Source organism: Pungitius pungitius, chromosome 7 (genome assembly GCF_949316345.1).
Source record: "Pungitius pungitius chromosome 7, fPunPun2.1, whole genome shotgun sequence".
NCBI lineage: Eukaryota > Metazoa > Chordata > Actinopteri > Perciformes > Gasterosteidae > Pungitius > Pungitius pungitius.
In genome coordinates, this window is record NC_084906.1 from 19181627 (window position 1) to 19195127 (window position 13501).

The 13501-nt window shown below is 52.7% G+C and overlaps 1 protein-coding gene across 1 annotated transcript; it reads left to right on the forward strand.

Moving 5' to 3' along the window:
• Positions 1-3143: 3143 nt before the first annotated feature.
• midn (midnolin) lies at positions 3144-8400 on the forward strand. The gene is made up of 4 exons (XM_062563695.1): positions 3144-3552; positions 5579-5807; positions 7169-7256; positions 7382-8400. Exons 1-4 carry the CDS (start codon positions 3477-3479, stop codon positions 7733-7735), a joined length of 747 nt encoding a protein of 248 aa, XP_062419679.1. The 5' UTR covers positions 3144-3476; the 3' UTR covers positions 7736-8400.
• The last annotated feature ends 5101 nt before the right edge of the window (positions 8401-13501 follow it).

A 13501-nucleotide genomic window follows, 5' to 3' on the forward strand; every position in this document is an offset into this window, starting at 1 on the left:
GGTACAAGGCAGTTAAATAAATAATAGAAATGGAACAATTTGTTATGTAGGAAAAAACGAACATCCTTGTCAGAACTGTTTTGAGGAGCCATGATGTCGATGTCCATTGTGGTAGTGATGAAGGGTCTTTTCAAATTGAGGGTCCGCTGCGTCAAATCAATCCTGTGGAACACAAGCGAATGTTCGAGTGATTAAAAAGACTTTGCAAAGTTTAAGTTTAAGAAGCCACTCACTTTTTTAATGAGGAGAATACTACTGTCGTATTTATTTAAATATTTATTTCCAAATCCAGTTCGAGGGTCTTTCAGTTTGAAATGGACTCACAAGAAGATGTGAGACGAGGCCCCTGCGAAGACCCAACCTGCGCCCCGTTTCCCCCCCCCGTCCCTCCTCGTTGTGTGGCGGGCCCGCGCGAGGTATGCGGCCCCTCGGGGGCATGCGTCGGCGTCCCCCGCGGTGCGTGGCGCGTTGCTGCGAACGCCGCAGGGCCTCGAGTGGCTGCCGGGGCACGGTTCGTTTTTTTGTTTTTTTTTTCTCCCGCGGAAGAGGGGGGCGGCCCACTGCTGACTTTGATGGATAGGAATGCTGCTCACCCACACACACACACGCATGTCCCACACACCACGTCTCGCACATGGCTCGCACAGTAACGCGCAGGCTGCTCTGTCCCATCAGATCCGATGTCCAATGAGAGATGTTTACGACCCGCCCACGCGGCCCTTTCCTCCCTCGTCAATAAACTCTTCCCAGAAGTACGTGTGATGCGTTATCGCTTGGCTCTCGCGTCCCCAATCCCGAATAATTCGCCTCGCTGGTGATAGATTTGAGCATTAATGCCCCGTGGTTGTTTGTCCCACCGGCCGGGGGAACAGAGTGAGGCGACGTGTTGTAGAGGCCGCCGTGGGATTAAAACTAACGACGCGGTGAAATCAGGTCTGCATCACACACCGTTTACCGGCCTACTCTTTTCTAAGGATCCTTTCCAGGACATCGTGGTGACGATTGGACATGTTCCTTCCAGAGGAACACACGTTTATGGAGTTTGATGAGGTTTGTGAACCACCGGTATTATTATTACCAAGGTTCCTGGGACAAGCTCACTAAAAAGAGAAAAAACATAAAACATGCGTAATGAGATGTAAATCTGTGTTCTGCCTCGGTGAGCCGTGATAATACAAATAAAGGCTCTGCTAGTTCTCATCCATCATTTCCTCGGGTTATTGAAAACATTATCAGTGTCAATTACAGAAAATTCCACTTTGAATGGTGCAATGTTTGAGTTCTTCCATGTAGGTGGATACACCACCCTTTGCGGACCAATGTTTCTTTAATGAAACCGTCTTTAACCAGTTTGATCACACCCTCCACGACCCTGCGTGACCTTTCAGGCGTCAGTCCGTTCAGACAAAGACAGCCCTGCCTTTGAAGAGATGACGCTAGCAAAGTATGACATCGATCAACATCCAGCTCTCTCAACACGCATTCGAAAACCATTATTTAGTTGGAGTTGAACCACAGACCTTGAACCTTTGCAGCCAAAAAGAGTCTAACGTCATCCAGCAGCTTGGCCTCCAGGTGACGCGACATATCTTCTTTCATTCTAACTTAAAGATGGCCGTGACTTCTATCCTGCTACTTCACTCCGTTTTCAGAGGGGAAATGTTGCAACCATTTGACAGGACACTGAGAAGAGGGGAAACAGAGGCTCTCGCGCCGCGACTTGCACGAAGTGAGAGTCGCCCCGACCGCACGGCCTCAGCTCCGCCAAACCAGGTCAGAGAGTTCTGCTCGACCCCGAGCGAGGCCGCCCCGAAAGAAGAACCCGACAAACATCAGCGCGCATCGGCTTCCGCTCTGCTCTGAAACCTCCAGCAAACACACACACAACACACGCGCACACACACACACAACACACACACACACAGAGAAAGCCGCTGCCAAGACGACAAGCCTCAAAACAAGCTGCATGGAGCGAGATAATTCAAAAGCTTTGACTCTTAACAAAGGGTCGTGTTGCAAGCTTCGGGAGGGAGTTTAACCCACTGCTTTCACTTTGTTCATCTGAGTCAGCATCTTCCCCAGAGAGAGAGAGAGAGAGAGAGAGAGAGAGAGAGAGGTGGGATACAACTGTTGGTGTTGGGTAAAGACGGGAACCTTTGTCCGCTCGCTTGTGTTTCTGGGAGATGTTTCTTTTGAACACACTCTGCTTTCTCTCCATCTCACACACACACACACACACACACAAGGAGGACTCAGTTCTATATAACTGCACTGAACGTTGTGTGTCTCTGTAATCAAGACGGAGAGCGCTGGTCCTGGGGCTCGGAGGGGAAAGGTGCCTGGTGACATGCGTTGCACAACGTCCCTCGTGTCCCTGAGGTGAACCGCACGGTGATGATTATCACACAACATCTGAGTTACATGGATTGCGATTGTTCGACGCCGTCAGTTGTGACGCCCGCGTCAGGCGATGCGCTCCGAAAAACACGCAAGTGAAGCCGCGTGACGGGCCAATAGCACTGATTATTAACATTAAATCATAACGACCTGCACCAATAGTCATAACACATTGTGTCATGATAACTCGTAATTTTGACTCACTGACATTGCTGTTTGACATTCGTGGGGTCATCCCCATAGTTGCAAAATTATAATTATATTTATTTGAATGCATTACGAAAGACCGTTATAATGCAATATGAAATGTTATGGTTTATTGTTTACATCACGGAATGTGAAGAAAGCAAATATTGCAGATTTGTTTACTTCATAAGTAATTATAAAATGTTTTTTTAATATACTGCAATAATAATAATAATCTTTGTTCATGATTAGTAATGTTATGTTTTTTGATACATGTTTACAAAGATTCCCCCCAACACGTTGTTTCATCAGAGGCGGAGAGTTTCCCCGAAAACACAGAACCTGATCGTGCAACCAAACGTTTTGTTTTTCATTCGGACGTCTCCATGGAGCCTGTTTACCTGCGCTGTTGCTCGGTGACGTTTCCCCCCTCTGTGTCGTCAGAGATGGCCACGCCCCTCGCATCGCGTCCGCTTCGTTAGCCCGTCTGTTTAAGGTAGTAGGAAACAACACCGGCTAGGGGGGGGTCGGTCGCCTTTTAGATCCCCCCCTTCAGCAGCATTAAACAAAGCCCCCGCGCGTGCGTGCGCTGGCACCGTTTCGGGGTTGGTATCTGGGTCTATTGCGTCTCGGCGTCGTCACGTCCCTCCCCACCGCATCGAAGCGCGGCCACCTTAAATCTCATGCTGACATAAGAGGAGCACGACTCCCCGCCCATCTCCGAGAAGACCAAATGAAAGAAGCGTCTCACCTTCCCGTGCGCAGCTCACAACCGAGACGCACGCACAGCGCAGAGGAGCACAGCCGCGCGGTGGATACTCAAGTGTTTGGATTTATCTCAAAGACTTTTTTCCTTCTTTTTTTTTTTGTATGACCACTCGGGTTTATTTTACATGCCAAAGCTGGGGAAACACACTGGAACACAACACACTTTCGCGCGGAGCTTTAAAGTTATCGCCACGATAATTGGTAAGTGCGTTTTTATTATCAAATCCAGCTCATTTTGTACCATTTTTCCTGTCATTGTGTTCGCGCGTGTGTGTGTGTGTGTGTGTGCGTTCATTTGAACCAGTTAACCGTGTTACCCGTCCGCCGTATCGTGTCAGTGTGTTAGGAAATTGATTCGGAGACCAGCAGTCAATCGCGGATCGATGAAAGCGCGTTGTCAAGTGATTGGATGAGCCACCTTCCGTGGAAAAGTCGTGGACGTGATTAACTTGATAAGGTATCGGTATCGACGACGGCGGAATGACAGTGTTACTGTAAATTTATAATTAGTGTGTGACAGTAAGTCGTTGCTGATGTCGTCAGTTTTAGCGGCGCAATAACGACCTTTATTACATTGCGCCGCAGTGGGGACAACCGTGGCCACAGTATAATAAGCTCATTTCATGGCTTTGCTTTTGAACCAAAAATAACGAAAGTCGTATTTTTGACGGGTAAAATGTTTGCTGTAAAGTCCGAATTGCGTTGTGCAAAAGTTTGCAAAAAACACTTGCAAGTTGCTTTTTATTGTCGAAGTTCCTCATTCGGCCGCTGGGTGGCGACCGAGTATCTCCTTCACCACGTTAGAGCCCCAAGCACTCTTTTTACACACAATTACCAACCCGTCCCTCTTTATATGTGTACGTTCCTGTGCAAAGTGCTTTTTTTTTATCAATCATCTATTGAAAAACACCCACGGTACGTTATAACCGTAGATGTCTGGCATGTTATAATGCCTTTTTAAATGCCAGCTTTTGGTGTGTCCATTGTGACCTTCTGGCCTGCTGTGCAGCCTACTATCGGTTTACAGGCATCCTCGTATAATATATGACATATGTACACAACCACAGGTATAGTTTGCACGCGATACGCAGTCACTGGTTACTCATTACTCATAACTCGTGGATTGACTTCCACAGAAAGAATAACAGCGAGCGAGTTATAAACAACTCGTCTTTTTGACCGAGTTGTTAAGGTCCGGTGGTCTTTTTAAAGGACCACGCACCTCAGTTTAGCCCCCACCCGGCCGCACGCTAACGTAGCGCGCTGGTCATATTTTTGTTCTCTGCCGTAATTTATTATGAATGGCCTAAACTCGCCTGCCCTCCACGTGGGTGCGGATCCCTCCTCGCCATTGGCTGAGGTCAGCGGCGTTCTCACGGAGCTCTGCCGTGATTGGCCCAGGGGGGGCCGGCCGTCAGCGCTGTGGGCGTGTCTTTTCTTTTTCTCTCTTCTTCTTCTTTCTTTTTTTTAATCGCCGGTGGAAGTGGGATACTTTGTGGACAACGTTCATCGTCGATATTTCACTGGAGCCGCCGCGGGGACGAGTGCGCAGTAGAGAGCCTCTCTCTCTCTCTCTCTCCCCCCCTTCTCTCTCTCTCTCTCTCTCTCTCCACTGACCGTATGAGGCGTCGCAGCTCGCGGACCGTCGAAAATAAAAGCTCACAAAAAACCCGAGAGGAATTTATATTCTTTCTTCTTTTTATAATTTTTTCTTCTTTTTTTTTTTACATTTGACGCTCCCGTTTTTGGAAAAGGAACCACGTCTGCGTAAAAGGGCGTCCGCGGTCCGCGTTTGTTTTGCTGACAACATAGTCGCGTCTCCGCCCGGCGTTCACGCGTTCATGTAGCATTTAGGAGGACTCTCGTCGGAGAGGGCAACAAAGAAGAAGAAGAAGGAGCAGCAGCAGAATAAGAAGAAGACGTAACTAAAGGGCCTATCAGAGCGATAAAGGAAGCCTCGTTTAGTCGAACCTTTCCCGGGGGAATATTCTCATGGTATCGACCGGAGAGAAGACGGACCGGCTGTTATTCAGACTCTCGGAGACGGCTCTCTGAATGCTGCCTTTGAGCAACGGCCGGTAGCCGAAGCGACGGATCCGCTTCAACCCCCCCTCTCCCTCCCCCCACCCCGAAGCCCCAATACCCCGCTTCATCTCCGGCTCTGCTCGTCTCCCCTCCCTCCCTCCCTCCCCATCCACGACACCCCCCCCCCCCTCTGAAACCACAGGTTATCGGATGGACCAGCACCCCAGCGCCCGGAGCTGCACCAGTCGCGGGGCTTCGTCCTGTGAGGCCGTCCCGACGGAGCCCTCCATGAATCTGTACATCCACTCCACCACCGGCACACGCTTCGAGCTCTCCCTCCCCCAGGAGGAGACCGTGGACGGACTGAAGAGGAGGCTGTCGCAGAGGCTCAAAGTGCCGAGAGAGAGACTCGCGCTGCTGCACAAAGAAACGTGAGTTATTTGTCACCCCCCCTCCCCCTCCCCGCGTTTACCGTAATGCTGAGACTAGTCCGCAGGAGGAAATAATAGTTGCGATGTTCTTTAATCTATGCTTTTCGGATTCATGCGGGGCCGATCTCTCTCTCTCTCTCTCGGGAGGCTTCAGAGGCGACCTCGGCCGAATCGCTGGTCGATACGCTCAAGGAAAAACTACCGAGCGCCGGGACGCCGGTTCACCGGCACCGTATCGACGCGGCGCATCGATTCGCGTCCCACCTGCTTCCTCGTGAACACCGAAGCCTGAGCGAATTACTCATGAAGTGTGCAATCAAACCCCGTGAAAACGTTCGCGAGTGGAGTCACGGGGACTTGTTCGGCCTGCCGTCTGTCCCCCCCCCCCGTGCTGCTGCACAGGCGTCTGCATTTCTTTTTTTAAGTTGTGCCTCCCCACAGTGGAAAGGTGGATGCGTCCTGCGGGTGGTGTAGATGTAGGCGGGGGTAGGTGTTGCACTGCTCCTCACGTAAGGGCATCGCCGCTTGGACAACTTCCCAAAAGCTTCAAATGAGCCAACATCCGTGCGAGTGTTGTTATGCAAAAGGGAGTGTGGCTTTTAGCCTATGCAAATAGTCAGCATTGTGCCCCCCCCCCCCCCCCCCCCCCCCCGATCATTGTAATCACCCACTAAATCACATCATCCCTTAAAATCTGCCCCCTTCCCTTAAAAAAAAAAGAAAATCCCCTCCTGCTCCTCAAACATGGAGACCTGCAGAAGGTCGGCGCTGAGGGGCCTTTGTTTTCGGCTGCAGGGGTGTGTGTGTGTGTGGGGGGGTTGGGATTTGGGTCATGCCTGTGCAGGAACGCCTCCGCGGGGGGAGTCGATGCATCGTGACCGGCGAGTAAAGAGACCTCCTCCTCCTCCTCTTGGAGCGGACACTGCTGCTCTGCACCAAACATTTCCTCCAGAATCACATTTCTAAGCGACAGACGCGCTGCTGTTTCCACGCCCGTTAAAGGGGACTGTGGTTCTGCGTTTCTCGACCCGGCGAAAGGAGAAAGAGAGACACACACAGAGGGAGAGAGAGGAAAAAAATAAATAAAAAGGGCCGGGCTCCACTTAGGCAAAGGGCAGCGGCGGCAGATCTGCACCGCGAGCTCCACTCTGCGCGGAATTGAAATGTGACAAACCCCGATCAATACGTCTCTTTCACGGTGCTTTTCAGGCTCGTTTCCAAACTAGTTTCGAATTCTGTCTACGCCCCCCCCCCCCGCCTTCCCATTCCCCCCCCCCCCTGGCTGCAGGCTGTTTGTGTGACTGAAGAGACAAGACGTTGTCAGCGCAGTCTAATTATCTCGGTCTCTTCTCACCCTCCAGGCGACTCAGTTCAGGCAAACTCCAGGACCTCGGCATCTCTGATGGGAGCAAGTTAACACTTGTACCAACAGTCGAAGCAGGTTTAATGGTAAGCCTGGGAGGACGTCCTGATGATGATGATGATAATATAAGCATTCATGCTTTGCATACTTAGAACTTTTACATATCACCATTTCCATATAGATTTAATACGTCCTTTTCCCCTCCATGCAGTCTCAAGCATCAAGACCCGAGCAGTCAGTGATGCAAGCCTTGGAGAGCCTCACAGAAACTCAGGTGAGAGACCGTTTATGCAGCAACGCAGACCGAGCTTATGGTGTGTGTGTGTGTGTGCGCGCATGGGGAAATGGGAGGTCGTGGCTTCGGTGCGGGGCGACATCCGGATACGATGGAAGCCGAGGGAGGGAGAAAGATGAGCGGAGCGGGCTGCACTTGCCGCTTTGCTTGTCTAATCTGCGCCTCTCAAACCAGCCGAGCCAGACATCCAGCGTGAGCTGTTGGGATATAATAAGCAGCATCACCCCTCGTATCCTAGTAACATCTGTGATGGTGTGTGTGAGAGCGTGAGAGCAGGAAGCCGGGCGCTTAATAAGACTTATTTGACGACCAGCAGCGCATATAACACCCACTGCCACCTTCTGTTGATGCCTTTACTGTAACCCCCCCCCCCACACACACTCCTTCTGCTCCTTTTAAAAATAATTAATGCTCTAACACACACACACACACACACACACACACAGGCAAGTTTCCAAGAAGTGTGCTGTGACCGCAGTGTAGTCTCACTCACTCACTCACTTAGATAGCGCCGGATCATCAGAGACGACAGCCGCCTCGCTCGCTGTTGGCCCAGGGGTTCCTGGAAGCGGGGCCGGGGGCCCCTCCTGCCCCCCCCCCCCGAAGTACAGGACGCGTTTGAGTCAGCGTGACGTGACTCGACCGAAAAATGATCGATAGCGAGAATAAAAGCAGAGGGAAGCAAAGGAGTTCACACGAGAGTGTGCGCACACACACACACACACACACACGCAGGCACGCACGCACACACACACACACACGCAGACACGCACGCACACACACACACACGCAGGCGTGACGTATGCAGCACTCTGCAGCTGACTGACTGACTCACGGCTACTTCCTTTTGCGGCGTCGGGGCGACGCTGAGATGCGAGTGCATCGGCGATGCGAGAACAGGGAAGAGCGGACAGCGTTGGACGTTAGGGTTCACTCTCTGTCTCCGGGGAGACGTGGGGGCAAGAACTGCGGGGGGGGGGGGGGGGGGGGGGGCATTTGAAAGGGTCGGCCTGACGTAGTTTTGTTTTAGTGTGTTTTCATCTCGAGGAATTGATGAAGCGGAAGGACATCGATCGCAGAGAGGGATTAAGGATCTGAGATTTGAGAGATAGATACTCGACCCCCCCCCCCCCCTCCTAACTCTGGGGCTATCAGAAATCAATCAATGCACTTAGCTCTTAAAAGTGTCCGACATGATAACCGATATGCCCGAACGCCCAAAAATAGCCTGGGGGGAGGGGTAGGGGGGGGGACGAGGGCGCTGTGCTGGTCAACCCCTGGACGTCTAATACACCCCCTTCCCACCTGTATTTTGGGTCATGTGATATCTTATTTTACAGATCGGGTGTTTTGCCAGGAAGTGTTTGCATATTCATGGAAGACTGAGAGAGAGAGAGAGGGGGGGGGGGGGGCTAAACGGATCACCTTATGGCGTCTACTTTTCATCATCTGCATGGGTGACCTTTTAGCAGCGAGAACGTGCCGCCTTCCGGAGTTGTTTTTGCCCCCCCCCCTCCCCGGACGATTTGGGTTAAGAAACACGAGCCCCCAGCGACGAGCAAAGTGGGATTGTTTTCTGCTTCTTTGCGGCGTCTCTGTTTGACCGTCGTGTCGAGCGCAGCCCCCTCCAGACCTTTTTTTTTTTTTTTTTGCTTTAGCTGCGTTAAGCCGCCCATCACAAACACAGTCGCCCGTCTCCTTGTGTCTGCTAAATAGAGGTTGTGTGTTCAGCACACACACACACACACACACACACACACACACACACACACACACACCAGAATTGAAAGGACATATTTAAGAGGATTGAGTTCACAGAATGAGAGAATGTCTGATCCCGGTGGCGGAATGAACGTACACTTGCAAGACAAGCGGCACACACACACACACACACACACACACACATGACATGTGACTATTGATCTGACATAGAGGGACGGATTATGTGTCGTTCCCCCCCCGCCCCCCTCAGCACACCGGGACCATTTGCTCATTGATGCACATTGATGTTGGAATAAAAGCCAACCAGGCATCTTCCCCCCCCCCCCTCTACCCCCACACCGATTGCCCTCCCCCCTCCCGAGCAACCACCACTTCTTTGTTCTTGTCTTAGAACATGAGCACCAAACCTGCCCTCAAACATAAGACAATGATGGAGGGTCCCTCTTTAAGTATGCCCCCCTCCCCCCCCCCCCCCTCCATAGTCATCGGCCTCAGCCACCACAGCTCAATGCAGATGGTCAATACCTTTTTTTTTTTTTTTTAGCTTGTAGTTAATCAGCAGGATTGACACTACTGGAAATCATTGGCGAGTAATTGTACGGAGGATTTGAGAGTGAAGGGATAGAAAAATGACCTGAATCGGTGTGAAAGGAAGCTTCTCCTCCTCCTCCTTTCTTTTTTTACAGCTCCTTGTGTCTTTTTAAGGCTTTTTATATGCACGCAGCGTAAGAGCGGGCCCTTGCTCTTTTGGAATGCTAATTTGTTTTGTTTCCGGACACAAATGAACGCGACAGAAATGAATTTAGTTGCAGGACGTGTAAATCAAACCGTGCACGAAACACAAGACAAAGGCGGTCTGAAGGCCTCATTTAGTCCACGCTAATCCGGGCCTTGGACATTGCTTTAATAAGCTGATCACGCGTATTTCTGCACCTGGATCATCCCCATTGTGATGCTTAAAAGCACAGAAGGAACGAAGAGGATTGGTTGGAAGGGGGGGGGGGTCAAGGTGTAATGTGGACCAATGAAGGGATCGATGGATTTTGCAGGGGATTTCATTGTCCTACCGAGTGTGTGTGTGTGTGTGTGTGTGTGATGGCCACCAATTCCAAGCTTCTTAAGCCAAGGGGTGAAACTGTGGGGGGGGGGGGGGGGGCGGGTTGATATAGCCGGGTCGAATCCTCGAAACCGTCACTATGGTCATCCCGATGCCCCCCCCCCCTGTACCCACTTTACCCCTGAACACGGGATGCTGCGTGGTCGGTCAGTCGGTTGGCTTGCGAGGGGGGGGGCCTTCTTCTTGGAAATCGTCCTGAACTCTGATCTCTTTTTCCCTTCCCCCGGATTCAGAGGACTGGGCCAAGACCAGCTGGTCCTCTGCGCCCCCCCCCCCACCATCCCTGTTTCTTATCAGGTGGTATTTCAAGCGCAGTAGTTTTCTAATGGGGCCTTTGAAGAGTGCCCCATGGCTGTTTTTTGGGGGGGATTTTGAGCAAGCATGGGGCATTTAACCCCCCCCCCCCCCCACCCCCCGCATCACTCTTCCTCTCTTGAGGGTCTCTTATTGCATCTTTAGCCTGTGTTTATTTGACCACGGGGCCTATCAATACCGCCCTGCCGCGATCAAAACATCCCAGGCTGCAAACCTCCAACCGGCAGGTCGACAGGTGAGCCGCCACGTTGCAAGGAAAGAGGGCCCCCCCCTCCCCTCCCTCTCACCCCTCCCCCTCCAGCCCTCTGTCCTCTTTGCTCCGGCACAAAGGTGCTGCAGTTGTTCATGAATGTTGGCTCGGTGGTGCCTCTCTCTCTAACCCTCCCTCTCCCCTCGCTTCCTGCCTCACTCCTTATCTCCCTCCCTGGGTTCGCTCAGTGTGCAAAAGGAAGAGCGACTGCAAATGAGTTCCTTGAACCACGGGCCCCCCCCCCCCAATAAACAAAACTGTCAGCCAGAGATGTCGAAAGAGAGCGAGGGGAGGAGGAAAAAAAAAAAGAGAGAGAGAGAGCCAGAGGCACGCTCTCACTGAATATTTCATCACCCACCACCACTCTGACACCCTACCCCCATCGCCCGGATCATCCCCCCCCCCATCTCCATCCCTTCTCCCTTCATCTCACATGCCAACCCCCCACCCCCCCCATCTTTTCCCCCACCACCTCCTGCCCACATATCATATTCTCCCCGCCTGCCCCATCACCGCATAGCAACCGAAGACACTAGACGAAAAACGCCAGCTCCCGGACCCCCGCAAACTAAAACAAAATGGTCGCCGGCTCACGGCTGCAGGGTCACACGCTTTTAAGGGCAGGGGGGGGGGGGGGGCGTTTGAGTGGAACAGACTCCGCCCCTCGGACCGCTGATGAGCACACCTTGTTCCTCAGGCATGACCTCCTCTGCTCTTTGGATGCTGCGTCAGAAAGGGAACAATGAACGACTGACCCCCCCCCCCCCCCCCCCCCCCTCGCTCCACTCCACCGCTCTCCCCCTGTCAGCCTTAACACAACAAAAGTGGGGGGCCCTCCGCTCTCCCCCCGCCTCCCATAACAAACCGCCACAGACGACCCAAAAGCAACCCCCCCCCCCCCCCCCCTCCTCTCGACCGGCTAATTTGCAGCCCGCCGCGTGGCGTCGGCCGCGTGGATTTCATCGCTGCGGTTTTGAATAATCCGCAGCAGTCATTACGAGGGTAATCAAGCCGTCCCTCTGTTTGTCCTGCTGTCGCTCACTCGCAGGCCTTCCTCCTCTCCCTTTTACACACACACACACACACACACACACACACACACACACACACACTAAATAAACAGCGGCGAAGGCCCCGCTTGGACTGGGGGGGGCAGCGTCTTTAGCCACGCGGTGATCACACACACACACACACACACACACACACACTGTAAGACGAGGTCGCTACAACCCCAACCCATGGCCGCTAGCGGCTAACGGCGCTAACGGGTTGAGCGCGGTCCATTCAGAGGACGGGTGCGGACAATGACGACTCACAGCTGTCAGTCAACTGTCAGCAAAAGGCGGAGTTTCCTCGAGTGACCTCAGGTAGCACCCTGCCCCCCCCCCCCACGCACCGCGCCCTGCGGGGCTTATTGTCTGAGCTCCGCAGTGTAATCACGGGTGTGGACCAGACTGTCAGCAGGAGTTAACACTCCGGGCGGAGTTTCTGTTAATCTAGCAGCAGCCCCCCCCCCCCTTTTTTTTAAATGCGGATCTCTGTTGATTTATTTACGTGTTGAAATGCAGCCATCAGATAGTCCTCCTCCCCGTCGCCCGCCCCCATCCTTTCACCTGCCTCTCATCCCCCCCGCCATCCTCTTTTTATGTTTTTTTCTTCAATGTCAATACCAATGTGCAAAGGTCACCCTGGCAACAGAGAGCCAGCGGTCGATAGAGAAATAAATACGCAGAAGAAGAAAAAAAAAAAGGGAGAGAAGCGATGGAGGGCGGAGCCTCGTGAACTGTGGGCCCCCCATCTCACAAGCACACTTCAAAAAGGCTGCGGGGTCTTTGAGGGGGTCGGGTCGTGGGGGGGGGGGTTGTGAGGCCTCTGCTCTCCCTTTTCCGTCTTTGTTTGTATGCCTCCATTACTAGTTTTCTCTGCTTTGTCATCGCTCTTTCACTCGTCCTCTTTGTACCCACGCCTCCCCTTGAGTAGCCCCCCTCCCCTCCTCCCTCCAGCCCCCCTCCCCTCCTCCCTTCCCACCGGTCCTCTCTGGGGACCTAAAGCACACAGGGCGGTCCGGGTTGGTTGAAACCTCCTTTTTTTGTCACTTCCTGTCTGCTTGTATCGGGGGGCGACGACCTCAGGTGTCTCGGTTGCGCGGTCTTCTGACCTGCAAATGACCCCCACCCTCCCCACGCTTTCCAGTGTAAATCCACCGGCCAAGTCGACGCAGCGCGTCCATCCGGGCCGACCCTTCCAGATCCGCCTCGGACAATCGGCCATTCTGTGGCGGAGAGGCGGGTGGGGAGTATTTCCTGGACGTGGGAATGTTTTTTTTTTTTTTTTTTTTTTTTTTTCAGGCCCCGGGCCAGGCAGAAGGGCGGAATGACACTGCTGACTAAGGACTGGGCCCGGGAGTGGGGGCTCACTTTGTGTGTGTGTGTGTGTTCCAATAGGCCTCCCCATCCAGCGCTCCAGAGCAGCTGTAAATAGGCCAGTGTTACAGACGGGTGATTGATTGCATGATGGGCTAATGTGCCGTGTCTGTGAGACGGGGAGCTCAAAGCTCTGTTGTGCGCGTTTCAAACCGCCGTCCGTGGTGCAGGCTGTTCATTTACAAAGGAGGAAGTCCAATATGCGTGGG

Bases quoted from the DNA above. Each gene is read 5' to 3' on its own strand.
- midn (XM_062563695.1), top strand. From the start codon at position 3,477: ATGCCAAAGCTGGGGAAACACACTGGAACACAACACACTTTCGCGCGG. The intron at 5,808-7,168 runs GTGAGTTATTTG...CTCACCCTCCAG, and splicing joins GCGCTGCTGCACAAAGAAAC to GCGACTCAGTTCAGGCAAAC. The intron at 7,257-7,381 runs GTAAGCCTGGGA...CCCTCCATGCAG, and splicing joins CAGTCGAAGCAGGTTTAATG to TCTCAAGCATCAAGACCCGA.